At 44.9% G+C, this 26938-nt stretch overlaps 1 protein-coding gene across 5 annotated transcripts in view; it reads right to left on the bottom strand.

Annotated features, from left to right (window-relative positions):
- Window positions 1–26938, bottom strand: part of CCDC180 (coiled-coil domain containing 180) — a 67291-nt gene that overhangs the window by 4529 nt on the left and 35824 nt on the right. Inside the window, exons 26-38 of one of the 5 annotated variants that reach the window (XM_038552890.1) lie at window positions 23093–23191; window positions 20816–20935; window positions 18990–19162; window positions 18652–18707; window positions 18457–18535; window positions 16554–16634; window positions 9300–9366; window positions 8339–8480; window positions 4941–5097; window positions 4256–4397; window positions 3637–4000; window positions 938–1043; window positions 24–159 (exon numbers count right to left, since the gene is read on the bottom strand). In XM_038552890.1, coding sequence (XP_038408818.1) covers window positions 3947–4000; window positions 4256–4397; window positions 4941–5097; window positions 8339–8480; window positions 9300–9366; window positions 16554–16634; window positions 18457–18535; window positions 18652–18707; window positions 18990–19162; window positions 20816–20935; window positions 23093–23191 — 1170 coding nt within the window. In that variant the 3' untranslated portion in view covers window positions 24–159; window positions 938–1043; window positions 3637–3946. Of the gene's footprint in view, window positions 1–23; window positions 160–937; window positions 1044–3636; window positions 4001–4255; window positions 4398–4935; window positions 5098–8338; window positions 8481–9299; window positions 9367–16553; window positions 16635–18456; window positions 18536–18651; window positions 18708–18989; window positions 19163–20815; window positions 20936–23092; window positions 23192–26938 lie in introns of those variants that run through there. The other 4 variants (XM_038552891.1, XM_038552889.1, XM_038552892.1 and 1 more) reach the window with 4 other exon arrangements.

Raw genomic sequence — 26938 nt, 5'->3', positions numbered from 1 at the left:
CCCTGCTCTGTCTGTCAGCTCACCAGGTAGACGGCATCTCGGGCTTCCACAGCTGCCAGGTGGCCCAGGGTTGTTTTGGTGGTGGTGATGGATGATGTTTTCCGGAGGAGAATCTTATATTGGATGGTGACATCGGTGGGTTTGATTCCTGGCCACTTCCTACAAATAAACATGTATGTAAAAGCCTGATGAGCTTGTCATCCTCATGGTTCACAGTGTACCCTCCAATCCTGGTGGGAATGTTTAGCATATCTTTTTTTTTTTTTTTAAAGATCATGTTTGAAACATCTTCATTAAAAGGAAAACCCTATTGAGCACTTAACGTTAAGCTTCTTTAAGTTCTTTCTCGTACTTTCACACTGTTTAAGTCCAGTGCATGTAGAGGGTCTGGGTTCTGCGTGGAGGGGGAGGGGAGGCCTGCCACAGCTCTGGCTGTCTCCCTTTTCCAGGCCTGTCTCCTCAGGAGGGGGCCAGCCGGGTGGCAGTCCCATTTTTCCTGGCCTATTTTTCCTACTGTGCTGGGCAAATCACTGCCTGACTTCTAGAGCCACATTCTTGGGGCACAGGCAACAAACTGTGCAGCACTGTGGCAGCTCACGCACGGTGACTCACAGTGCTATGAGCGACTCGAGAGTGTGCCCCACATTGGGAGGGGCCTCCCTTTCTTTGCAGGCCCCTTTGTGGGTTCTTATAAAGGGAACTAATAGCTGCTGAGCTCTTACTATGTGCCAGGGGCACTCTAAAGACATCTCCTTAAACTTTCTCCTTATAATAATACAATGGAAGGTAGGCTGACGTGCCCATTTCACAGGTAAGGAAACTGAGGCTTAGAACATAGTGCCTTTCTAAGGCTTCCAGGTGCCCCTAACCAGTCCACTGCAATGTGCTCCAGCAAACACAGCCGTGGGTGGTATTCCTCAATACTCTTGGCTCTTACCTGCTCCCCCGTTCAATCAGGGGCTTCTCACTTTCTTCCTTCAGGGAAAGCCTAGCGAGTTTCCTCCGTATGAGGATTGATGTCTTCTGTTTGGGGGACTCCATCTCTAGCAGGCAAAAGACAGGTTATGACCATGGCCTCACGCACAGGCTGAGATCAAGGGGATTTCCCCCTGACCTTACGTCTGGAGGGATGAGGGCTTGTTTGTTCCTCTCTTCCCCACTTGGAGTCTCCAGTGGGATGCAGAGCCTGGCCCCACAGAGAAGCTGAAAGCACCTAATCTGTGGGCCTGGGGTGGAGGCAGGGGGGCGGCCAGTGGCAGCAGGCAGAGGGTCTGGCTGATGGATGGGGGGGTACGGTTTCAGTGCTCTTCTGCGCTCCAAAGCGCAGAGCACGATGCTCTGACCTTTGTGCAGCTTCCATGAGTCTCCAGATAAGATTCTTTGGTTTATACTATCTCAAATGGGTTCTGAACTAAGAACTACCCCTGGTGCAAACATATACTTGTTGTCCTTCTGATGTCTGGCTCGCTGACTGTCCTTTGTTGTGTTTTCCCAAGGGGGCTGTGCCAGTGGTGTGCAAGCCAGCAGACAGCAGCAGCCCTGATCTGCCTGCCGTGGAGGGCAGGGCCATGCTGCTCGGCTGGGAAGCCTGACTTACAGCAAGAGAGGCTTCTCTGGAGCTGCTCCAGGGGGGCCCCCCAGCTCTATGGTTCCTTCCAAGGTATCAAGAGTGCCTTCCCTCTTGGGCCTCATCACTAGTGCCTTGGCAGGTGCTGCTTCCTCAACAAAAGACCTCCAGAAAATGCTCGATACCTCAAAATGCGTATGCATTTTGACCCAAAAAAGTCCACTTCTAGGAACCTATTGCCCTAGAATAGAGATCTAAGGATGCAGATGTTCCCTTCAGCACAAGGATGGAGTGAAAAACAGGAAATGGCCCAACGTTTGACAGCAGGGGAATAACTAATAAATTACAACACACAGCAAGAGAAATCGCTCAAGGAGGTGACTGACTGGCTTGGCCAATGTCACCTGAGGGTGAATTAAGTTATAAGAGAGCACACACCCAGTAACACCCCCCAACACACACACACACAGGCAGACACACTCTGGCCTGTGCCCCAAAGGAAAGGACTGGAAGGATGGACAACAAATGTTAAGGGCACTTAGTCGTGGGTAGAAGGACTATGCTCTTCACCTCCTTTGAAACTGATATTTTTAGTTTTACTATAAAAAAATTCTTATTGTCCTTGTAATAAAAAACTTTTAAAAATAAAAATATTTTAATTACTAAGTGATAAATGGATAACATTTAATATATGATTCAAATCTTTATATAGTTGTAAAAGTAATGCAGACATGATGAAAAATTTAAACATCACCTAACAGGGGGGGAAACAAACAATTCTAGGAGTCTCTCACGGTTCCACCCACCAGAGCTGATCACTGTCAGCAGTCCTGTACCCATCCCTCAGGCTCTATCTCTCTCACTCTCTATGTCTCTCTGTCTCTGTCTGTGTCTCACACAGATTCATTTATATATATGTGAGTGCACATGTTTATATCACATATGCAATTTTTTAAAAAAATGCTATCATAGGTAAATACCAATTATCAACTTGTTTTTCCCATAACAGTATCCCCCCCAACTTTCCACATTGGCATGTGGAGACCCACTGCACCCACTTTGACAGCTGCATCATACGTACTCATACTCATACAGTAAATTATGGTATTTTTACCATAATTTACTGACCCAATCCTCTATACATGGATGTTAGTGTCATTTCCAATTCTCTGCAATCTCAAACAGTGCTGTGGTGAATATACTTGAAAAGGTATGCTTGAAAAATTATGTAAGTATTTCTGTCGCATAAATTCCTGGGGTTATAACTGCTAGGTCAAAGGTATACACGCTCCCAGTTGTGACAGGTACTGACAGAGGCTTCTTTGACACAGCGATACTGACATGTGCTTCTCCAAGGGTCTCTGTGGTGCTTGGGCTTTCTGACATCATCACCAGGGCTGGTTGTCACTAAATTTGAAAACCTTGCCAGGCTGTGGGTGAAAATGATATCTTAATAGATGTCTTTGTTCTCATGATTCATCCTCACCGTCAAGGTCAAGCATCCTTTATACTTACTGGCTGTACGAATTGCTTCTCTTCTGAACTGCACATGTTTGGCCTTTGGCTCTTTTTACAAATTTAACCTATGCCACAGGGATGTTAGGTCTTTTTCTGACCTATGGCTTATTAAGAATATCTGTTCAGCTTGTGGTGTGTTTTTCAATTTTTCAACATTTTTCTTTGTTTTTATTTTGGCCACAGAGGAGTGCCTGCCATTTCCTTAATGACTTCTGGCTCTCATCTCGTACTTAGGAAAGCTATCCCTACTCCAAGATTATGAAAATATTTACTATTAGGGTTTTATTTTTTTTACATATAATCTTTGACCCGTTGAGTGTTTTCTTCTTCTTCTTCTTCTTTTTTTTTTTTTTTTTGGAGGGAGAGGTGTTTGCTTTCTTAATTAAAAAAAACAAAAACTTACTTTTAATGAAACAAAAATTCATCAGTCCTCTCAGTGGAGAATCTGTTTTCATTCTGGTGGAATTGGGGAAAAGCAAATGCCCCCAGCCCATCACCCTCCATTCACCAACCCCCTGGGCCCCAGGCACAAGGCCGGTGGTACCACTTACTTGCAACCCGGACATCATCGATGGTGACCACTTCATCCAACTGCAGCAAGAACTTCTCAGGCAAAGGTGGCTAAGCTGGCTATGAAAAATCGGCCATATTTCCTGGTGAATTCCTGAGTGAAACATGGGGAATTCTGGTGTTGCAGGGAGAGGAGCTTGCCTCTCACGGCAGGCTGAGGGAGGACTTGGGGAGCCAGCAGATGAGACAAGACCAAAGCCGTGTGTCAGCTATGTCCAAGGTACGTGGCATCTGGTCCTCAGCCAAGAGGCCTCTCCCAAGAGCTGACTGGGCTTGAAGATAGGAAATGATTCAACAATGGCCACACACAAACAATTCACTGAAGAGTAATAAATAGACATGGATCTCAAAAAAAAAAAAAAAAGATTCCCATTAGTAATTTTGTAGTTAATTAATTAAGAAATCAAAGATTCTCACTAAGCCAGCCAATAGTAAGCAGCCAACCCTCTAAGACCTGTGGGCTTTCATGCCCCCGCTTCCACCAGGGTGCCAGCTAGGGGTCCATGCTCAGCGCTGTTGCTGGACTGTCAGCCAGGGGAATCTCCCTGGGGGTAGTACAGCCCTCAGCACCCAGACCTGGGAGTTGATGGCACCACTGACCTCAAGCTTCTCCCTGGTTGTCATAATCACAGTGTCTAAATCGTCCTGCCTTTTCTCTTCCACTTGACACAGAGACTCCATTTCTTGGAAATGTGCAGGATGTCCGAGATTTTGATGGAGCTTATGGGCATTTTCATCCTTCAAACAATCCATAAATTAGTGGGGACTTTGACTTGGTCTTTAGGTCAGGACCAAAATGTCATTGGCCCATGTCCTCTGCTAATAATCATGGCCATGGCCAGAATGATGTGTGCCCTGACCTGGGTGTATGAAGGGCCATGGATGAGCAGAGAAGAGGCAGAGAAGGTAAGATAGGGCCATGGCTGGAGCTGACACTGAGGGCTAGGGACTGGGAGAACTGAGCAGTTGCTTTAGTACAACCAGGTCCTTAGTCCAATAAAATCAATGGCATCCATGTCCCATGCCACCAAGGACTAGTAAGACCATTGTTGTTCATGTCAATGATCACACTCCCAAAGAAACAGCAGACCCACCCAGTAAATCTAAAAAGAAGTTTATTGAACACCTTCTATGAAGAAGGCATTTCTCCAATGTTCCGTGCCCATCAGCCCCCCATTCAACAACCCCAGCCAAGCCAGTTCTGCCTATGCCCCACCTCCATTTCTGAGCTCCCAGGGCTCTTGGTCCCAGAGAGGAATGATTGGTCCTGGGGCTCCCACCTTCCTTTTTTTCCAGCTTCTCCTGATAATCCCAGAACTGTCTTCGGATCTCATTGGCAGAGTCGCAGAATCTTTTCCAGTGGTGTTCCTTGAAGTTCTCCATTACCAGCCAGCACACTTGGGGCAGCAGCTCCTCAAATCTCCTCATCTGGGCCCGCAATTCTATAGTAATTGGAGGTGGGGGACCAGGGGAAGGGACAGAGCAAAACCAAGGTTCTGAAGGAATCACTCCCACAAAATCCCAAAGCAGTGACCCAAAGAGAAAGACTTGATTTACAACATGGCAATAGCTATCTCATCAGAAGGGGTCATGTGGTCAGAGCAGCACAGAAAACACTGGATTAAGCAAATTCAAAGGACTTTTCTTCAACACTCTACAGTTGAAGAAAAGTGCAGCAAGTCTTGAGGAGTTGTCCTTCAAAGACTGCCTCAACTCTAGGCCCCTTCTGTCCCTCCAGACCCCTAGGCAGCTCTATGTTAGACCTACCTTTTCATCAATATCCCTTTACGTCTCACCCAGATTGTCATCTCTTTCTTTTTCTCTGTTGAATTTTGGATATTTTCTTTGATAGTAAAGCCATTCATAATTTAAAAATCTCAACTATTTATTCTTCCAATATAGAAGTTCTATGTGGTTTTCTTTCCTATCTACTTAGTCCCTTCTTACTTGTGCTTCCAGTATCCTTTTCTAATTAATTCGAATAAAGACATGATTTTATATTCTGTGTCTGATATATTCAATCCGAAGTCTCTACTGATCTCATTCTTCTGCCTCATGCTCAAGGGGCCCTTTACGTGTGTGTGTGTGTGTGTGTGTGTGTGTGCGTGCATGCGTGTGTTTTACTGGGAGCTCTTATTCTGGGCATTTGATTTGTGAGAATCCTTAGAGGTCTGAATTGAAGGCGAGTTTTTTTTTTTTTTTTTTTTCTAGAGAGGGTTTGTAGTGTCTCTACCCGATAAGCATCTGGGGACAACTAACTAAAAAATCATTTTAAGCTAAATTATCAGCTAGAAGTCTTTTGGATGATCCACAAAAACAAAGTCGAACTCAGGCACAGAGGCTGCTTTACAGTTATGGATTCTTGTTGGAGTTTTCCTTCTGCTTTACCTGGTAGCTGAGTTTTTAATAAGACCATTTCTTTTGGGGCACTTGGGTGGCTCAGTGGTTGAGCATCTGCCTTTGGCTCAGGGCATGATCCCAGGGTCCTGGGATGGAGTCCCACATCAGGATCCCCTCAGGGATCCTGCTTCTCCCTCTGCCTGTGTCTCTGCCTCTCTCTGTGTGTCTCTTATGAATAAACAAATAAAATCTTGAAAAAAAAAAAACAATTAAACAATTCCTTCTGGTCACTGGTGGTGGCAGTGGTGTGGGAGTGGAAAGGGAGACTTGGTTTCTGTCTCATTCACCCTACTCTGCAGCAGTTGCCCTGTGAGGGGTGTGGGGCAGTTTTCTGTGGCTTTTGTCCTTCCAGACTTTCCATCTTGGGTGGTCTGGGGCTTTGTCTCCTGTTCCCAAGGCCCTGGAGGCCATAGAAACAAAGCTCAAATTCACCTGGGAGTCAGCAAAGGCCTTCAGGCAATGTGTTACTGTACAATTTCTCTCCTGGAGTTTCTATTTTCACTCAATCTGAGGGCCTTGTTATATTTCTTGCTTTATGGGTAGTTCATCAATACATTTAAAAGACTTTATCACAAAAATGTTATATCCAATACTTTTAAATGTTTTCATTGGGAGAGTTGGTCAGGATACTGGACTCCCACTGACTTCCTACAGAAGCTTTCTTTTGAGGAAGGTCATAGAGGATGGGATCCCAGAGTTCACGTGGGGAAATTCTGAGCTAGAGAAACAAAATGCTGCAGTACTTTGAATTCCAGTCGCTCTACAGTGACAGCCACCATGGATGATCTTCCCTGGATGTGACAGGTCTCTGCAGCCAGCTTAATCCTCAGAAAAGCCCTGCATGTGAGTGCTGTCTTAATCTCCAGTGTACAGGCAAGGAAACTGAGGTGAGGTGACTGGGTCGAGGTCATAAGGCAGGGAGACAGCAGTGCTGGGTCTTGACCCTAGGTCTGGCTGTCCCCTAATCCTCTCCCTCTTCTACCCGTGCTGCCCCTCAACCAAGACAGCAGGCCTTAGAGGCAGGAACAATTAGGACTTACAACTGTATACAACATACACGGCTATAGACAAAGATGTGGAGGAACATGGAGAAATGAGCAAAGGTAGGCACAGGGTATGTTTTCACAGCTTCTTTAATGTTGTTAGAATAAATGTGAATGGCACAATGTAGTCTATCTGCCTGTATTCATGTCCCTTTTCTCCAAGAGGCTGTGTTTATCAGGGTCATTAGAGCCCAGCACATGCTAGGCATACAGTAGGCTCTTAACAAATACCTGTGGAAAGTTTTCTTCAAACGGTCAAATACAGAGTTACCACATGCCCCAGTAATCCCACTCCTAGTCATACAGCCGAGACGTATGTCCACACAAAACGTGTGTGTGAATGTTTGTGGCAACGTTATTCACAGTAGCCAAAGGGCAAAGCAGCCAGATGTCTACCAATGAATGGATAAAAAAATTGCAGTACATGCACACAACAGAAAAAGAATCAGCCATAAAAAAGGAATGACATTCTGACACCTGCAATGAAATGGACGAACATTGAAAACATTATGCAAAATGAAAGAAGACCACATGGTATATGTTCCATTCATTTGCAAGCTCACAATATAGGAAAATCTAAAGAGGGAGTAGCTGAGTGGTGCTTAGGGCTGAGGCAGTGATGAAGGGACAGGGTTTGTTGTTGTTGTTGTTGTTGTTGTTTTTAAGATTTTATTTATTTATTCATGAGAGACACACAGAGAGAGGCAGAGACACAGGCAGAGGAAGAAGCAGGCTCCCTGCGGGGAGCCCCATATGGGACTCGATCCCAGGACTCCAAGATCACACCCTGGGCTGAAGGCAGGCGCTAAACCGCTGAGCCACCCAGGCATCCCATGGGACAGGGTTTCAAAACTGACAGCAGTGATGGTTGCCCAACTCTGTGAATATACTAAAATCCATTGAATTGTACACTTTACGTGGGCAAATTGTAATGGTATGTATCTCAATAGAACTGTCAAAATCATCTGTGCAAGGAACAAAACATTCTTAGTGATACGAACCACCAGATTTCTCAAGAACAGTGATTTTTTTTCAACGTTGTTTCTTCCAGTTAAATCTGATCAATGTTTTTACCTCATTCTAAGATGCTAGTTTTTCACAGGGGAGTTCCTGGGCGTCCCCCCCGCCGGTGACCTCCAGGTCAGGGAGGCGTCCTCCAGGCTGTGAGGCCCAGGCCCTGCTCAGTGGGTGGCACAGGTCACACCCTTGACCTGCCTGCCCACCTGCCTCCCGCACTCACCTATGAGGCAGGAGTTATGGTACTCCTCTGTCTGGGCATGGTACTCCAGGATCTTCTTGCAAATGTTCTCTGCGCACTGGTCAAAGTTTTCATACATGCAGTCAGGCCTGGTGACTGAGCGCTTCTCTCTGCGGTAAAACTCCTGCAAGAGAGGTTGACGATGTATGGGCGAGGACCTTCACCAGGAGGCTCTGGCCCATGCTCCCCCAACCTCCACCCTGTTCTCCATACCACCTAGCCCTTTCTCCTCATGTCACCTCCACCTGTGACACTTCCTACCCAGCCGCCCTTTACTCTGCTGTCATTATCCCAGTATGCAAGGCATAAGGGACCAAATGGCAAAACTCTATTTGTCCTTCAAGACCCAAATGGAATCTTATTTCAATGACCAGGTTGAGAGGTTTCCATGAAGCTTTCTATGAAGTACCACACTGGGTACTAGACCAAGCCACAAATATGGAAGATCCAGAGCCCCTGTCCTACAGAATTTGCAGCCCAGTGGGAGGCTGACAGGAACATGCACAGACACCCCTATGTGGGGTGTGCTGGAACTGGGCCCTGGGTAGCTCCCACTGAAGGCCCCCCCCCCGGGTGCCTGCTCCAGCAGCCCCACCCATCTCCCTGTGGTACCACCATGTCTGTTGCCCATCTGCAGGGTGCTGGCCTCCCAGGGACAGAAACTGGGCTTGTTCCTCTTGGCCCACCCAATATCTGACACACAGTATCCAGGAAATGTCTGGTGGCTCAATACATGGTAAATGAATGAATGAGGTTTAATTTCTAGGAAAACACATTAGGTGACAGAAGCTGGGTAGCTGTGGTCATGGGAGCTGAAATCCCCTTTCCTCAGTTTCACCCACAAGGCCATTATCAGCAGAACACAAGAGGCAGAGGCAGCTGGGGATGTGCGGCCAGCAGCCGGCCAAGAGACAGACAGAGGCCTGTGGGTAGCAGCCCTCACCTCCACAACGTTTAGCAGATGCTCATTGCTCTCCCAGAGAAGGGTCAGGATGATCCCTTTAAAATCCCTGCAACACACAAAGACAGATCCCTGAGAAGCCTTGTCTAATCTTACCAAATGGTGTGGACTAAACCAAATGGATAGAACATTCTGAGTGCTCAGCAGCCTACCTAGAATTAGACAGTTCATGTAATGCCCAGGTTCTCTCACCTGATATTCCTATTTGCATTGTTTAATGCCTCTTGTATGTGACAAGCTGGGTTTGGCCTCTTCCAAGAGTCTATTCTCTTTTGGCCTCATCACTTCTTATAGCTAGATATGTGCTCCTGCCCTAGGACCTTTGCATACACCAATGCCTCCCCAGAGAACACTGTTAACTTTCCTATTGGTCATATTGCTACTGCTCTTCCTCAGACCCCAGTTTGGTGGCAATTCCTGACCATCCTATTCCCATGCTCTCAGAGTGGTCCTTAGTCCTATAATACTCCCCACGGGGGGATTTGGGATTGATTTGTGTGACTGGCTGATTAACCTCTCTCTCTCCTAGAAAAATGGTAAAGTCCACCTGGACACAGACTGTTGTGTCTATTTTTGCTCACCAAGCAACCCCCGCCCCCATCCCACTACAATGTCTGCACTTGTCAGTGTGTCAGTATTGGTTGAAAGAACAATTTCTTATAATTATTAATTAAATGAGCAAGACTTCCTGTAGGACCAAACATCCTCCTTCTGCCATTTCTGGCCTTGAGGCTGACTGTGCACACACTGCGGTTTTGTTAAACAAATTTGCACAGACCCATTGGATATTCTTGTCCAGTTAGGTCAACCTTCTCTATAGTTGGAGTGAAACAAGGGAGAGGTGTCTTAGAACGGCATGTAGCTGTAGGACACTTGATTTTTCAGTTTCTGTTAAGTGATTCAGCAACTGTTGTTCACATACATCGTTGGCCAATTTCTAAAATAAATGTGTATAGGTCACTTGATGTTTCATTTGAGAATTCACTCATTATAATTAAAGAAAATTAGTAATATACTGAAAAGCAAAGGATAAAAAGGCCAACATTTTATCATATTTACTTCTGCTGCTTTTAAAATCAATTTGGAATTAGGTTCATGTGTATTTCACATTCTGTTCACTTGTTAAGTGTTCCCCCACATTAAGATATCTTTTTAAATGCCTGTGTAACACCATCAAGTATGGAAGCAGCATGGTTTACAATCTCCTATTTTTGAACTCTTAGGGTTTCCCATTTTTAACTGGGATAAAGAGTATTCCACGGTGTATCTTTTTGTGCAAGTTTTCTCTTCTTGATAGGATGATTTCCTTGGGAGAGACACCTAAGGAGTTGCACATAAAGGCATAACCTTTACTATCTTCCCAAACTGCTTTCTGGAAAGATCATTTGCTGTTGGCCATGACAAAAACTGTTCTTGGCCAAGTGTTAGGCAGGATCCTTCATATGTTTTCACCATCCTTTCCCAAACAGTATTTCATTGTGTGATTCATGCCACTGGCATGATTTTACTAAGGATAATGTGGAATCTCACTGGCTTCTCTGGGAAACTTCACATCTCCCCAGACTGGCCCATCTAAGCCCTCTGCCTTCACCTCACCTCTGCTCCTTGAACTCCTCCTCTTACCACCTCCATCTCCCCTTCGGTTTCCTGGTACCTGGTTCATTATGCCCCTGCAAGTGCCACCTCTGTCCACCTTGCAAGACCCCTCCTTTCCCACTCCCTGCTCTCAGCTCCCACAATCCCTTGAACTTTGGGATTCCCGTCCCCCCTGGGGTTCTCAGAGGACCCTAAAAACAAATACCTGAGATTGAAAAGGAAAAAGGGCTAATTGGAAACGGGTTGAGTGTTTTAGCTACTTGTATGCACCCCAGGATTTGAAAACTTGTCGAGTATACCTCTTTTCATGGCAATAAATCTATTCACATGAGTTCAGTAAGAATCATCCTTCTTATAATGGGACATAACTGGTAATGCTGATATATAACCAAGGCTTTGACTGGAATGTCATATGGAGAAGGACACATAGAATCAGATATGACCAGACAATTTTAAGGAGCTAAGGTCAACTTTATGGACCCAACGCTCACAAAGCCCTCTTGGGAAAACCAGCCTGTATCTGGTTTACAGGGTTCCTAGCCTTATAGGTGAGAAAGGAAGGCCCCTTCCTGGCAAGCCCAGGAACCTTAGGATATTGTGGGGGCCTCAAAAAGAGAGGTTTCACCTAAATCTAGAGGGATTACTGGTGAAATCTGGCCTTGTTTCCTAGCCTCAAGAGGCTTTTAAAAGTCTAATCTTATGAATGGGTAAAGAAGATGTGATACATACACACACACACACACACACACACACACGCATGCAATGGAATATTACTCAGCTATCAAAAAGAATGAAATCTTGCTATTTGAGATGCTGTGGATGGAACTAGAGGGTATTATGCTAAGCAAAATGTCAGAGGAATATAAAATTCATATGATTTCACTCATATGCAGCATTTAAGAAACAAAATGGATGAACATAGAGGAAGAGAAGGAAAAATAAAACAAAAACAGGGAGGGAGACAAACACATAAGACACTCAACTAATAAGAAACAAACTGAGTTGCATAAGGGGACGTGGATAAGAGGAAGGGGTAACTAGGTAATGAGCATTAGGAGGGTACATGATGTGATGAGCACTGCGTGTTATATGCAACTGATGAATCACTCAACTCTACCCCTGAAACTAATAATACACTATATGTTAATTAAATTGAACTTAAATTTTATTTATTTTATTTTGTTTTTACTTTTTTTGTATATATTATTTTTATTTTTTTATTTTTTTGTATATGTTTTTTAAAGATTTTATTTATTTATTCATGAGACACACACACATACACAGAGGCAGAGACACAGGCAGAGGGAGAAGCAGGCTCCATGCAGGGAGCCCAACTCGGGATCGAGTCCCCAGGATCAAGCCCTGCCTAGGCTGAAGGTGGTGCTAAACCACTGGGCCACCAGGGCTGCCCATTTTTGTATTTTTTTTTATTGGAGTTTGATTTGCCAACATACAGCATATCACCCAGTGTTCATCCAATCAAGTGCCTCCCTCAGTGCCTGTCACCCAGTCATCCCCAACCTCTGCCCACCTCCCATTCCACCACCATTTGTTCGTTTCCTGGATTTAGGAGTCTCTCATGTCCTGTCACTCTCTCTGATATTTCCCACTCATTTTCTCTCCTTTCCTCTTTATTCCCTTTCATTATTTTTTATATTCCCCAAATGAATGAGACCATATAATGTTTGTCCTTCTCTGACTGACTTCCTTCACTCAGCATAATACCCTCCAGTTCCATCCACATTGAAGCAAATGGTAGGTATTCGTCGTGTCTAATGGCTGAGTAATATTCCATTGTATACATAGACCACATCTTCTTTATCCATTCATCTTTCGATGGACACCGAGGCTCCTTCCACAGTTTGGCTATTGTGGCCATTGCTGCTATAAACATTGGGGTGCAGGTGTCCAGGCGTTTCACTGCCTCTGTATCTTTGGGGTAAATCCCCAGCAGTGCAATTGCTGGGTCGTAGGGCAGCTCTATTTTTCACTCTTTGAGAACCTCCACACAGTTTTCCAGAGTGGCTGCACCAGTTCACATTCCCACCAACAGTGCAAGAGGGTTCCCCTTTCTCCGCATCCTCTCCAACATTTGTGGTTTCCTGTCTTGTTAATTTTCACCATTCTCACTGGTGTGAGGTGGTATCTCATTGTGGTTTTGATTTGTGTGAGCTTAATTTTTTTTTTTTTTGAAGTCTCATCTGAAATTCTTTAATGAAGAGTTCCAGCAACACAAACTTAAAAAAAAATCTATGTGGTCAATTACCCTTCTCCTACATCTACATTAATAATCAGATCAAATCTGAAGGGATCAGGTTTCTTTTGTAGGCAAGCATCAGAAAAAGGAGAGATAGAAGTTTTATGCCTCAGTGGAAAACTATAGCACAGTCTTGTGAGGTAGAAAATTCTCGTATTGTTCACTGTCTTTGAGATTTTGTTACTTGCCTGTAAACTGGACTGGGATCTTGTCGTCTGGCACATTTTCTCAGTTCTCACCAACCTCTCAATTCTTCTAGTTTTCTTCAATTCGTGGCTACAACTCCTCACATTAATATTTCCAAATTCTCTCCCACCCTCCTGACTTGATGCCGCTGAGAACTTGATGCCTGGATCTTTATTGAGACTTTTTGCATTGTATAGCTGGCTTTCCCTCCAAAATATAACAAAGTCCAACAAGCTGATGCTGGATGATGGACAATTGTAATGCCTGAAGCTGCTCCTGTGTGGGCCACTCAGGATGCCTCAGGCCCAACATCTAGAAATCTTGGCTGGCTACCCTACTACCAAGTCTCAACACATGGTTCACCTGGTCTTTAACAAATGAAAGGTGACTGAATGAGAAATGAACTGATACTGTCCAAAGACAAGAAGAATGAATCTTCTTTCCTTGAATAAGAGGAGGGACTGACCATGACTCCCTGCTTGACCAAACTTTAGACAGGCTTTCCTGAGCCTCCTTCTCGACTAGGCCTCATCCTTGGGCACCCCTGCTGGGTCCTATGTTAGCAAGTAAGTTAGTTTAGTTTATTTTTTAAAGATTTCATTTATTTATTCATGAGAGACACAGAGAGGGAGGCAGAGACATAGGCAGAGAGAGAAGCAGACTCCCCGCGGGGAGCCTGATGTGGGACTTGATCCCAGGACTCCGGGATCACAACCTGAGCCAAAGGCAGATGTTCAACCACTGAGCCACTGAGGTGAAGTGAAGGTGTCCCAGCAAGTAAGCCAGTTTATGCACAACCCCCCACCCTGATATCTGATCACCTTTGATATCTGATCACCATGGCCTGCCTGTACCAAGAATCCTACCAAGCAGGCTTAGCAAGACTCCCATCCACTGACCCCTTGCTCTGCACATTGGTTAGAAATCTTCTCTTGCCCTTACTGTTTTCTGAGTTGAGCCCTATCTCTCCCCTATTGGAATAGTCTTGACATCTATTGCAACGGTCCTGCACAAAGCCTTACTATTTTAACAAGTATCAGAACAATTTTTCCCTTAACACCTAGCACAGGTGTGCCTGGGAGGGACCATCCATACCCTCCCTTAATAAACTGAGAACTTCTTCGAAAGTCTATTTACATATTGCTTAATCTCAGGCAAAATATAAAATGGATTTGTTCCCTTTACATTTGTTGGCATTCTAGTGAGAATTAGTGTCTTCTCCACATGTTTATTCCTAATTTTATTTTCTCCTTGCATGTGATCTCTTTCAATTCTCCCCTTTCCCTACTGAGTGCTGGAAATTTCCATAGCAATTTGCTGGGTCAAAGGAGCAGGGAGAGGAGCCAATTTTTCCTTTGTTGGCCTATTTCCCACTACTGTGTCTTGGCTGGTTGCTATCTAATTTTTAATTGCATTTTACCTCAAAAGAGTTTAAAAATTTATTTGACAAAATTTTCCATCTTTTTCCTTGTGGTTTCATCTAGCGCTTCTTGGGGTGATGATCCTGTTTACTCAAAGGAGGCCTATGGGTGACACACTGGCTCCTCTCCACAGCTTCAAGGGGAGGATTCTCTTCTATCCGCAGTACACAAAGAAGATGAAGGCTTGGGACTTAACCAGAGTCGCAGTATGGGGGTAAAAACATCATCAGTCTGATTCCATTTTCTGACCAATTCACCACTGTGCTAGGGCCAGGAAAGTCTCTTCCCTTTCAGAGACTTCATAAATGTGGGATGCCTGGATGGCTCGATGGTTGAGCATCTGCCTTCGGCTCAGGTCATGATCCTGGGGTCCTGGGATCGAGTCCCACATCAGGCTCCCCACAGGCCTGCTTCTCCCTCTGCCTATGTCTCTGTCTCTCTCTCTGAGTCTCTCATGAATAAATAAATAAAATCTTTAAAAAGATAGAGAGAGATTTCATAAGTGCTCAATTTATTTATTACATTTTCTGGTTAGCCTGTGATTTTTTTTTACCACTAAAATACTGTGGTGTATCCATATGGTGGCTAACTATTTTGCAATATAAAGGGATAAACTATTGATACATGTGACCACTTGGGTGGATCTCAAAGGGCCTTTATGTTGAGTGCAAAAAGCCACTCTGAGAAGGTCACACAGTATGTAAGACCGTTCATATGATGCTCTTGAAGTGACAAAATGATAAGGATGGAACACAGATTAGTGGTTGCTCAGGGTTAGGGATGGTGAGGGAGAGGGTGGGTATGGCTATAAAGGGGTAGTGAGAGGGACAGAACAGTTGTGGTGATGATACAGTTCTGTTTCTGGATAGTGCTGATGGTTATGTGAATATACACAAGTGATAAGATGACAGAACCATACACAATTGAGAGAGAGAGTCATGGTTTTTAATGATAAAGAATGTCTTTTTTGGGGTGGGGGGATAAGGGAGCATCTAGCTGATGACCTAGGACCCAACTTCTGGGCCACATGAAGTGAAAGCCACCCTTTTTTTTTTTTGCAAAGTTCACAAAACCCCAAAGATAAGACCAGTGGGGCAAAAAGACTAATAAGTAGGGGTGTTAAGATGGTGAGTTCCCTGTTCAAGGGGTACGTGTGTGTCCATGTCCACTGTAGATCTTGAGTGCTCCTAATTTTCTCTGAGTGCTCCTAATTTTCTAAAGTTGAAATCCTGCTTGTTTGCTTGAAGGGTAGCCATATTACGTGGAACAGTAGTGTTTGTTTTAATCAGTGAAATTGGGCAGCCTGGGTGGCTCAGCGGTTTAGCGCCACCTTCAGCCCAGGGCCTGATCCTGCAGACTGGGGATTGAGTCCCAAGTCAGGCTCCATCCCTCTGCCTGTGTCTCTGCCTCTCTCTCTCTGTGTCTCTCATGAATAAATAAATCAAATCTTTAAAAAAAAATCAGTGAAATTAAAATAAAGGAAAAGAGGAATGGGGAAGGTGAGACATTAGAAAAAAAATTTTTTTAAATCCCACAAACAAACCTCAAACTTGAAAGGGGTATGTTACTCTGCTACCCCAAAAACCTTAGCTTGGAGGATGTAAAATTTTGGTGAAAATGTCTCTTGGGATGAGACACACTGACCTTGACCCCTTCCTGTCCCCTCACCTACCTCTTGTGCTTTGCCCATCCCCCCCTTTCTTGGTTTCCCTCAGTTGTGTCAAGGTGAGCCACCCCCTGACTGAGACAATGGGTTAAAATGGAGTTGGCACTTACTCAGCGGGAGGTGGCGGCTTCTCCCCCAGCACCTGGTACTTTCTGTCCATGCGGTTGGGCGGCTTGGAGTACCGCGTGAAGCTGTGAGACACAGGGGAGTCAGCGCTCTGGAGGCTGGCGAGGGAGGCCCGTCTGCGGGAGCCCCACCTACGTGGCTGGGCTCTGGGTCTGCTTGTGTGACACTGTGACTCCCGGGTCTGAGGCTGACTCCTTCAAAATACTTCTCTACTCCCCCACAGCTGTGGAGACAACCTTAGCGGGGGGTGAAGGGGTGGTGTAGGTGTGTGGGGGGGTGAAGTTCTTATGACTAAAACCGACCTAAGGCCCCTGAGGGGGGTAACGAAGGCCCAGAGATATGTGTCCTTGCTTCCCTGTGGTGAGGACCCAAAGAAAAACAGGTGGAAGTGCTTTTTAAATAAAAATACAATATGTCCAGGGACACCCAAGTGGCTCAGCGGTTAAGCACCTGCCTTTGGCCCAGGGCGTGATCCTGGAGTCCCAGGACCAAGTCCCATATTGGGTTCCCTGCAGGAAGCCTGCTTTTCCCTCTGTCTGTGTCTCTGCCTCTCTCTGTGTGTGTCTCTCATGAATAAATAAATAAAATCTTTAAAAAAATACAATATATCCAGTTAACCTTGAATTTCATGGAAGCAGTGAGTAATTTTTGGTGTCAGTATGTCCCATATAACACCAGACAGCCCCAGCAACATGGACTTCATTTTGTAACCACTGAGAGACTGGATATATGAACGGATAATAGCTGGACTGTACCTAAGTACAGAACTCTGACCCAGAACCTGCAGCAACCTGCCCGGGAAACCAGCTCCTTGTCTACAGTGAACACTTCAGGAAGTCAGCCTGATGCAGGTCAGGCTTGCCGGAAGCCATGTCGTTCTCTCTTGTGGCAATCCAAAGTGCTAAGCAATAACTCCTGTGACAATCAGCTGCAAATGGTTGAGACTTGATTACTAACTGACAGCTTCCCTAAATTTTGTCCCTGCTTCTAACCTAGGACCAACCAGAGAGAGCCAGATTTGCAGCTGTAAATAATCACACTGAATGCCTGCTGCTAGCTTGCCTGCTTCTAGCTTCCCTACATCAACAGCCTCCAATAAAAGCACACCTAAAGCCCTTCCTTTCTCCACCATACAGTCTCCCTTGCCTGCTTTTGAGTCTCTACTAAAACCTAAATGATGATGGTTGACCCCCTTGCTGTACCAAGTTCCGAATAAATAGCCTTTCCTTTTCTCATCCGGTTGGTCTTAGGTTTATTTCCACATTGCAGATGGCATTCGTCCTCAAGAGGACCTCTCGGAGGTATGCAAAGCAGGAGATTGATTCCTCACTGCTACTTCCTCAAAACCAGGAATTAAACCACATCAATGGTTCCCACAGAGAACCCAGAAGTCAGTTCAGCCACTGGCTCTGTTACTCGCCTTCTATAACATCAGCATTGGGGGACAGTGGGGCCCCACCTGCACTGGACCATGAGTCTGACGACCCCGATGGGGGCATAGTGGGCAGAGTACATGGCCAGGATGCAGAAGTCTCGGATTCCTCCAACAAGCCATCTCCAATGTCCCTCTTTTTTTTTTTTTTTTTTTACCAGGATGATGGGTATGGGCAGAGGGCTGGGATCTGCCCACTGTACTCATGGAAAACTACTGAACACCCAGATGGGTTCTCAAGGTGGGAGCCTATGTGAGCTGTGGCACTCAGCAGGAATGAACACAGAACTTCAGAGCCAACCGCTCACTGGGTCCCTTAGGGTCTCAGAGCTGTGAGCACAGGCATTGCATTCTGAGGAGAGTCTGGTGAAGCAACAGGGTGGCCTCTGGCCTATGCCTAGGGGGTTGGGGAATGCACCTGGAAGGGGAGATCCTGGGCAGCCCAGCATCCCTACCTTCCTGCTGAAGTGGCACTGGCACTGGACAGGGCTTTTCTCACTGCATGTTCTCCTCGATTCTGGTGTCGCTTCAAGCCTTTGATTGATGAGGACCCAGGAAAAGAAGAGAGGACCTGGTGAGGATGGACCAGGTGGCAATACTGGCTTCCCCACCACCGGTGCCCTGACACCCACAGGCCTATTAGCCTCTACCTGTCTGGGACCGGTCTTTGTCACACTGCTGGTTTGAGCATTTTGTGTCAGGAAACCTGAAACCAAAGGAAAGGACATGAGCTTTTCCCCAGTGACCATGAGGACAGCTCAAGTCAGGCACTGGGTAACATCTCAGCCCACAATATCATGTGTACCTGTCTTATTATGACCCCCATTTCCGAGGGAGAAACTGAGGCTCAAGAGGAGAGGCCCTTATATGAAGTCACAGGCTGTCAGGGGTGGGAACCTCATATGTGGGAGCCCACAGATGGTCCCTGGAGACTCTGGGCCATGAGGTTTGGTGGCAGGGCCCTGTTGTACACCCCATGGCCACTCACTGCAGGATCTTCTTGACCACTTCCACAGCTGGGTCTTCAATCATGGGCTTCCCCATGTGGCTCGGCTGGGCGAAGGACTCAGGGGTGACCAAGTCTAACTTGGCCTCCTCTTCAAGGGCTTCTGAAGATACCAGGATGTCACTCTCCACCTCCAGGTCAGTCATGATATTGTCCTGCAGGCCCAAGAGAAGGGTCTGAGTGTATGAGCCCCTCCTAGGTGCTATGGATACAGGCAGGTTGGGTTCATGTCCCAGTACTACCTCACCCAAGTCCTGCAGCTGGAAGCCAGCAGCCTGATTCTTTGAGCTTCTATTTTTCTTCTAAAAAAATGGCAATGGTCATAACTTTAGACGGTCATTCATTCATTCATGCATGCATTCATCTATGCGCGCATGTTGGCTTTCGAAATGTTTCCCAAGTACCTGCTTTCTGCAAGGCTCTGCCTGGGTCCTGGGACACAGTGTAGGGAGGTAACATGTGACCCTTGTCTTTACAGGGCTTAAAGTCTGGTCAGAGAGCAAGCATTTAATATGAACTCTACAAATAAATGTTTGGTCAAAATTGGGACCAGTGCTGTGAAGAAGTTCCAGAGTCTTCCATGAAACTGAGGGCCATAGACCTACAAGGCCAGCCTGTAGATATGCCTAGGCACTGTTCTTGAAAGGGATGAGTGAATGAAAGTGTGCACAAGTAAGTGGTCAACACCCCCTACAAGTTGGACCTTTGAGAAAGGGTAGGGGTGGTGGCCCACAATGAGTGCTTAGTTAGGCTATTCCTTATTTTATTTGAGCCCAGGCTCAGTAATGGACTGTAACAGGGAAGGACCCCAGATGGACTCCTGAGTTCTGTCTTGAAGGGTGCACTGCTAGTGGCATGATGGAGGCTTAGTATTGGTGATATGGCGTGAAGAGCTTCTCCGTAGAAGGGAGGGCTGGTTCAAAACATGGCAGTGAGAGGGTAGCCAGAGCAGAACTGGAGGGGTGTCCACTTATGCCCACATTGGTATATGTGGGTATCCACTTATGCCCACACTCCCCCCTGGAATTTAATCGAGTGCCTCTGGCATTCAAAGCCTGGAGTGAGAGGCTGAATGTGAGGTGAGGTTGACACAAGCTCTGCCCGTTTAGGCCACACAGTCTAGAGAGACAGCCCTTAAAATGGAGATCTCACTGTCTGGTCTGGTCTAACTGTCTGGTCTGAGAGAAAGCCCAGGGGAAAATAATGTCTTTGGGGTGGGAGTGAGGGCGAGAAATGAAGAAGCCATGGAGGGCAGACTGAGGAGCCTGCTCTGAAGGCCCAGTCCAAGGGTCTGGATTTTACCCTGAGGACAGAAGAGTGACACAGTCAGACCAACTTTCTTCAGTGTCAGGTCTGGTTTCAGCTCAGGGAATGGATCATGAGGGGAAGTGAGAGAAAAAGGGCACCAAGTAGGGCAAGAAGGGGCGGTGGGGGTCGGGTGGGGAGAAGCCAGTGGTTGCTGCCTAGATGTGGGTAGGAAGGAAGAGGCTGAAAGGTAAGGTTGCCTGAGAACCAGTGGGTGGGGTAAGCTGAAGGTCCTGGTGGACATGAGGAGATGGTGTCAAGAGGTGAGGGGTCCCTGAGGAGACCAAGGCGGGGAAGTGAACTATCTGGGATTTGAACCCTGATCTGAAGAGAGAACCTATAGTCTTCCCAAGGCATCTCTGGCCTGGTGTCCAGCAGAAGCCTGGGAGCCGCCTCTTCCCTTAGGCTCTGCTGAGCCCTGCTGGTGTCCTAGGAGCCTGGACCAGACAGCTCACCCACCCTTCCCCACTGCCCAACCCCTTTCTTTACTGTCTGTGCCTTACAGTAAAGACCACTTGAGTCACGGACACTGTGTCTAGCCTGCAATTGAGGTACTGAATCCTCCGGCCAAGTCTTTCCTTCCAAGTCTGGACGAAGCCAAGGATGTCTTCTGTGGTCACCATCTAGGGGAAGAAAGCCACAGAAAGCAGGTTGCAGGAGGGCCAATTGTCTCCATCTGAACTGTCGGCCTCTTGGTTCTTTGGATCTGGGAGAGCGGGGAATGCTGGCTGGCTCTCTTGGGCAGCTGCACTGGGGCAGGGAATCTTTTACTGATGGGGCATCAAGAGTTCTAGTCCTGGTTTTATGGGTTCATTCTGGCCAAATCATTTAGATTGCTCAACTCAGTTTCCTCATCCATAGGGTGGGGGCCCAGAATACTCTCTGGGGTCACTTCTAGCTCTGAAACTCTTAGAAGGAAATGTTTGGCCCAAGATGGCCAGGCTGTGTAGAAGTGAAATGACCACAGCCTTTCTGGAAGGTGACCTAACAAGGTCACATACACATCCCCCTGTAGCAGCAATCCCATAGACCGTGCCCCGAGGTATGCCGGGAAGCACCTGTAAGGATGTTCACCTTCACTGTGCATCTCACACATCACTCAGAAGTCCTCATTCATGGTCCCCTGAATCTTTAACTGACCTACATAGATGACCCAGGCCAGGGCGTTCCTTGGCCTCTTCTCTTCCTTCATTTCCAGTGCACTCTGAGTCCTAACCATTTATTTGCTACTCAACTCTGGAACCAAAAGGTGTCTCTCCTGGTACCTTAGCCAGGCCACCATTCTCTCTGCCTCAGTCTCCCTGCCTCTCTCCTCTGTTCCTTCCTGCCTTTCTGCACACAGCAGCCAGGAGGCCCTCTTCACAGGCCATGGAGCACATAATCATGACCACACCTGTCCCTGGCATCTGATACATCATTTTCATCTCCCAATCAATGCTTTTCAGAAATATTCAACCAGTTGCTTCCATCAACACACAATTGCCTGCCCACCCAAGCTCATGCTTCCCTGACCTGGCCAGGTGGCTGTGCAAGCCACAGGCACCCTGTCCAACACCCTGACACCACCAGAGAGGACAATGAGGGGGATGGAGAAGTGAGGAAATGTGGAAGAGCGAATGTTTCTGCTCTGGAGAGGCAGAGTGGTCCCTAGAGGGTCTGTTGAAGGGGTTACTTCAGATTAATCTGGTTTCTTCATGCTGCCCGGGAGATGTGCATGAATAACTGCACAAAAATACAGAGGTCGCTGCAGACTGCAAAAAAGTAATAACATGAGGGACATGTACTCTATGTTTTGTGGATGTTCAAACTTTCTTCACGAAGCATGTGTTACTATGCAAGAAAAAGCAATAAAGATAGAAACCAAATGTCCTCTCAGTGTTAACAAAAAAATAAAACCTCAACTCAACTGAAATGGAAAAGACAGAGCTTGGTGAGGAAAGACCATCCCACTAAGACAGCTCCAGCTGAGACATCTGGTTCTCAAGCGCCTGGTTGAGCTGTTGAGAAAACATTGCCCAGGAAGGCCAGGATGAATGTGGACCGGGGGACAGAGATGTGTGCGCAAGGTGGAAAAAAGCAAGTAAACAACGTAAACATCCAGAGACCTGCTGTGCTGATCCATTTTGCTCTCATTTGGCCTTTTCACAGTTCATATGTAGAGAAAACAGAAGTAACCAGTTTATGTGCAATGGTCAAAAACACCAGCAAATGAAAAATCAAACAAAAAGTGGTTGTGCAGAAGGCATAATTCTGCTTCTGTGTTTCCTCTATGGCTGAGTTCCAATTACAGGAGGGATGCCTCGTGCCCTCAGAGGCGGAGTGAGGTCAGACTGCAGCCCCACACTCACTGGACTCTGCCTGCCAGGGAGGGGCTGGGGGCTGGAGGAGGGCTGTGTTTTCTTTTCTTCCTTGATTCCATTGAATGGAACACGGGTTAAATAGGATGGCTCAGAGGCCCTCTGGAGCTGGAGAAATCTTGATGACAGATATAAGTTTACTTCCAGTTTATAATTCTTGGGTAATGCAGGGGATCCCTGGGTGGCTCAGTGGTTTAGCACCTGCCTTTGGCCTGGGGCATGATCCTGGAGTCCTGGGATCGAGTCCCACATCGGGCTCCCTGCATGGAGCCTGCTTCTCCCTCTGCCTGTGTCTCTGCCTCCCTCTCTCTCTCTCTCTCTCTCTCTCACTGTCACTCAGGAATAAATAAATAAAATCTTAAAAAAAAATTCTTGGGTAATGCATCTTTACTATTCATAGCTCAGCAAATACTGAATACTTACTTTTTTATCTCCCTTTGAGCTTCGACACATTTCTATTTTCCTTTGGAGCTGTTCCAGAGAAGAATTTAATCCATCTGTTTGTAAATTAGACTTTGCAACCTAGAAAAACCAGAGGCTTCATGATTTTTTTTTTCTAGAATACTTATTCTGATCAGGAAAATGTTCAGCAAAACATACTGAGATGAATTCAGTATTGGAAAAATGAAATGGGGGAGGTGGGGTGGGAAATGCACCATGTTATCAGAAACTAGATCAATGCAAATGTAAAAGGGCTTGGTTTTGTTTTCTTTTTTACTCTCAAACAAATAAGGTTTAAAAATAAAATCAACAACCCACAGTAGCAGTTGAGGGCATTGTCCCACTGGTGACGGTTGTCTGAGCCACCTGGAAAACACGAAGAGCCTTAAAACATTCATGAGCTGCCCCAGTAATTCCAGCTCTGGGAGATACCCTATGGACATATAATCAGAGTTTCCTATGCAAGGGTGTTTACAATGCCATTGGTATGATCATAAAAGAAATCCACCAAATGTTCTTCCAAAAAAAGAATGGATGAGTGAAAACGGCAACACACTCAGGAGAGGGAAGTTATCACAGCAGGGGTTTTGAAAGAATCTTTAAAGATTCTATAGCCTAAGAAACTGTATAAATAGCAAGAGGTCAGTTTTGTTCTTTGTGTATATATACATATACATGTACATGTATTATATTATATATAATGTGTACTATTTATGTGTATTATACACTTTATATATTATATAATATATATAAAATCTTTCCATATATATCCAAAAAAAGCTTAAAAATAAGTCAGTCATTCCTGGCTTTATTGAGAGACAATTGACATAACATTATGTAAGCTTAAGGCATACACGATGTGTTGATTTGATACACTTAGATATTGCAAAATAATTATCACTCTAGCATTAATTAGCACTCCAACCACATCAAGTAATTACTATTTCTTTTTTGTGATGAAAACATGCAAGATCTACTCTCATACCAACTTTCACGTATACCATATAATATTATTAACTATAAAGATTTTTTTTAATTTTTTTTATTTATTTATGATAGTCACACAGAGAGAGAGAGAGAGGCAGAGACACAGGCAGAGGGAGAAGCAGGCTCCATGCACCGGGAGCCCGACATGGGATTCGATCCCGGGTCTCCAGGATCGCGCCCTGGGCCAAAGGCAGGTGCTAAACCGCTGCGCCACCCAGGGATCCCAGTATTATTAACTATAATGCAATGCTGCATCTTAGATCCCTAGAACCTATTTGTCTTATAACTGGAAGTTTTTACCCACTGCCCCTTATCTCCACATTTCCCATACCACTCAGTCCCTAGTAACCACCATTCTACTCTCTGTTTCTATGAGTTTGGCTTTTTTAGATTCCACATATAAGTGAGATCATACAGTTTTTGTCTTTCTTTCTCTGACTTATTTCACTATGAATAATGCCCTCAAGGTCCATACATGTTATCACAAATGGTAGGATTTCCTTCCTTTTTGTGGTCAAATATATATCTTCTTTATCTGTTTGTCTGTTGACACTCTGCCTTTTTCTGCATCTGTTTCCACACCTTGGCTATTGTGAATAATGCTGCAGTGAAGCATTATTCAAGACCATATTTTCATTTCCTTTGAATATATACCTAAAAATGGGATTGCTAGAGCATATGGTGATTCTATTTTTAGTTTGTTGAGGAAACTCCATACTGTTGTCCACAGTGGCTGCACCACTCTGCACTCCCACCAAAAGTGCACAAGGTTTCTTTTTTCTCCACACCTTTGTAATCAGTTATTATCTCTTGTCATTTTGGTGGCAGCCATTGTAATAATTATGAGGTGATACCTCATTGTCATTGGTCTTTCCCTGATGATGAGTGATGTTGAACACCTTTTCATATACCTATTGGCTACTCATATGCCCTTTTTCGAAAAATGTCTAATCAGTTTCTCTGCCCATTTTCAAACCACATTGTTTGCTTCTTTTGCTCTTGAGTTATATGAGTTCTTTTTTTTAAGATTATTTATTTATTTATTCATGAGAGACAGAGAGAGGCAGAGACACAGGCAGAGGGAGAAGCAGGGTCCCTGTGGGGAGCCAGATGTGGAACTTGATCCCAGGACTCCAGGATCACACCCTGAGCCCAAGGCAGATGCTCAAACACTGAGCCACCCAGGTGAACCAGAGTTATATGAGTTCTTTATATATTTTGGATATTAACCACTTATAGGATACATTATTTGCAAATATTTTCTCCTATTCCATAGGTTACCTTTTCATTTTATTGTTTCTTTTGCTATGCAGAAGCTATTCAATGTGATGCAGTCCTACCTGCTAATTTTTGCTTCTGTTGCTTGTGCCTTTGGTGTCACATCCACAAAATCATTGCCAAGACTAATGTCAAGGAGTTTTTCCCCCATATTTTTTCCCAGAGTTTTATGATTTAGAGTCTTACGCTTAGGACTTTAATCCATTTTGGGTTAATTTTTGTGCATGGTATAAGGGGTTCAATTTCATTCTTCTGTAGTGTTTATGCAGTTTCCCAACACCATTTATTGAAGAGTATAGTACACTGAAATAAGGAATTGTGACGCTTTGCTCTACTTTCTCAGGAATGCTTTAGCTATTCATACTCTATCACTGTTACATACAAGTTTTAGGATGGATTTTCCTATTCCTGTGAAAATTCCACTGGGATTTCGTTTTTACTTGGCTTATACTTTTTTTTTTTGGTATTTTTTTTATTGGAGTTTGATTTGCCAACATATAGTATAACACCCAGTGCTCATCCCATCAAGTGCTCCCCCCAGTGCCCGTCACCCAGTCACTCCATTCCCCCGACCACTTCCCCTTCCACTACCCCTTGTTCGTTTTCCAGAGTTAGGAGTCTCTCATGCTTTGTCTCCCTCTCTGATATTTCCCATTCATTTTCTTTCCTTTCCCTTATCCACTGGGATTTTGACAGAGAATGCACTGAATCTATAGATAGGTTTGGGTAGTATGGATATTTTAATAATGTTAATTCTTCTGATCTATGAACATGGGATATCTTTCCATTTGTTTGTGTCTTCCTCAATTTCTTTCATCAAATTCTTGTAGTTTTCAGTGTATAGATCTTTCATTTCCTTTGTTACATTTATTCCCAAGTGTTTTATTGTTTTTGGTGGTATCGTGAATGAGATTGTTTTCTTTATTTCTTTTTTAGATATTTTTACTATTAGTATATACAAATACGACTGATCTCTTGATGTTGATTTTGTATCCTACAACTTTACTGAATTTGTTGATCAGCTCTAACAGTTTTTTGCTGGGTTTTCTATATATAAGATCATTTGTTCTGCAAACAAAGACATTCTTACTTCTTCCTTTTCTTTTTGGATGCCTTTTATTTCTTTTTCTTGCCTGATCATTTGGGTACTATGTTCCAGTACTATGTTGAATAGGTGTGGTGAGACAGAGTACCCTTGTCTTGTTCCTGATCTTAGAGGAAACACTTTGAACTATTCATTGTTGAGTATGATATTAGCTTGTCACATATGGCCTTTATTATACTTAGTGTGTTCCTCCTTTACCTAATTTGTTTAACATATTTATCAAGAAAAGATGTACATTGTCAAGTAGTTTTTTTTTGCATCTATTGTGATGATTAAATGATTTTTATCTTTCATTCTATTAATATGGTGTCACATTGATTGATTGTATATTTAGAACTATCCTTGCATCCTAGAGATAAATGACACTGGATCATGATGTATGATCCTTTTCATGTGCTGTTGAATTTGGTGTGCTAATTTTTCTTAAGGATTTTTGCATCTCTATCCATCAGGGACAT

The sequence above is a fragment of the Canis lupus genome, chromosome 11, assembly GCF_011100685.1.
Source record: "Canis lupus familiaris isolate Mischka breed German Shepherd chromosome 11, alternate assembly UU_Cfam_GSD_1.0, whole genome shotgun sequence".
Lineage (NCBI taxonomy): Eukaryota > Metazoa > Chordata > Mammalia > Carnivora > Canidae > Canis > Canis lupus.
The sequence above is the reverse complement of the archived record's forward strand: the minus strand, read 5'-3'. Positions and strand labels throughout refer to the sequence as shown.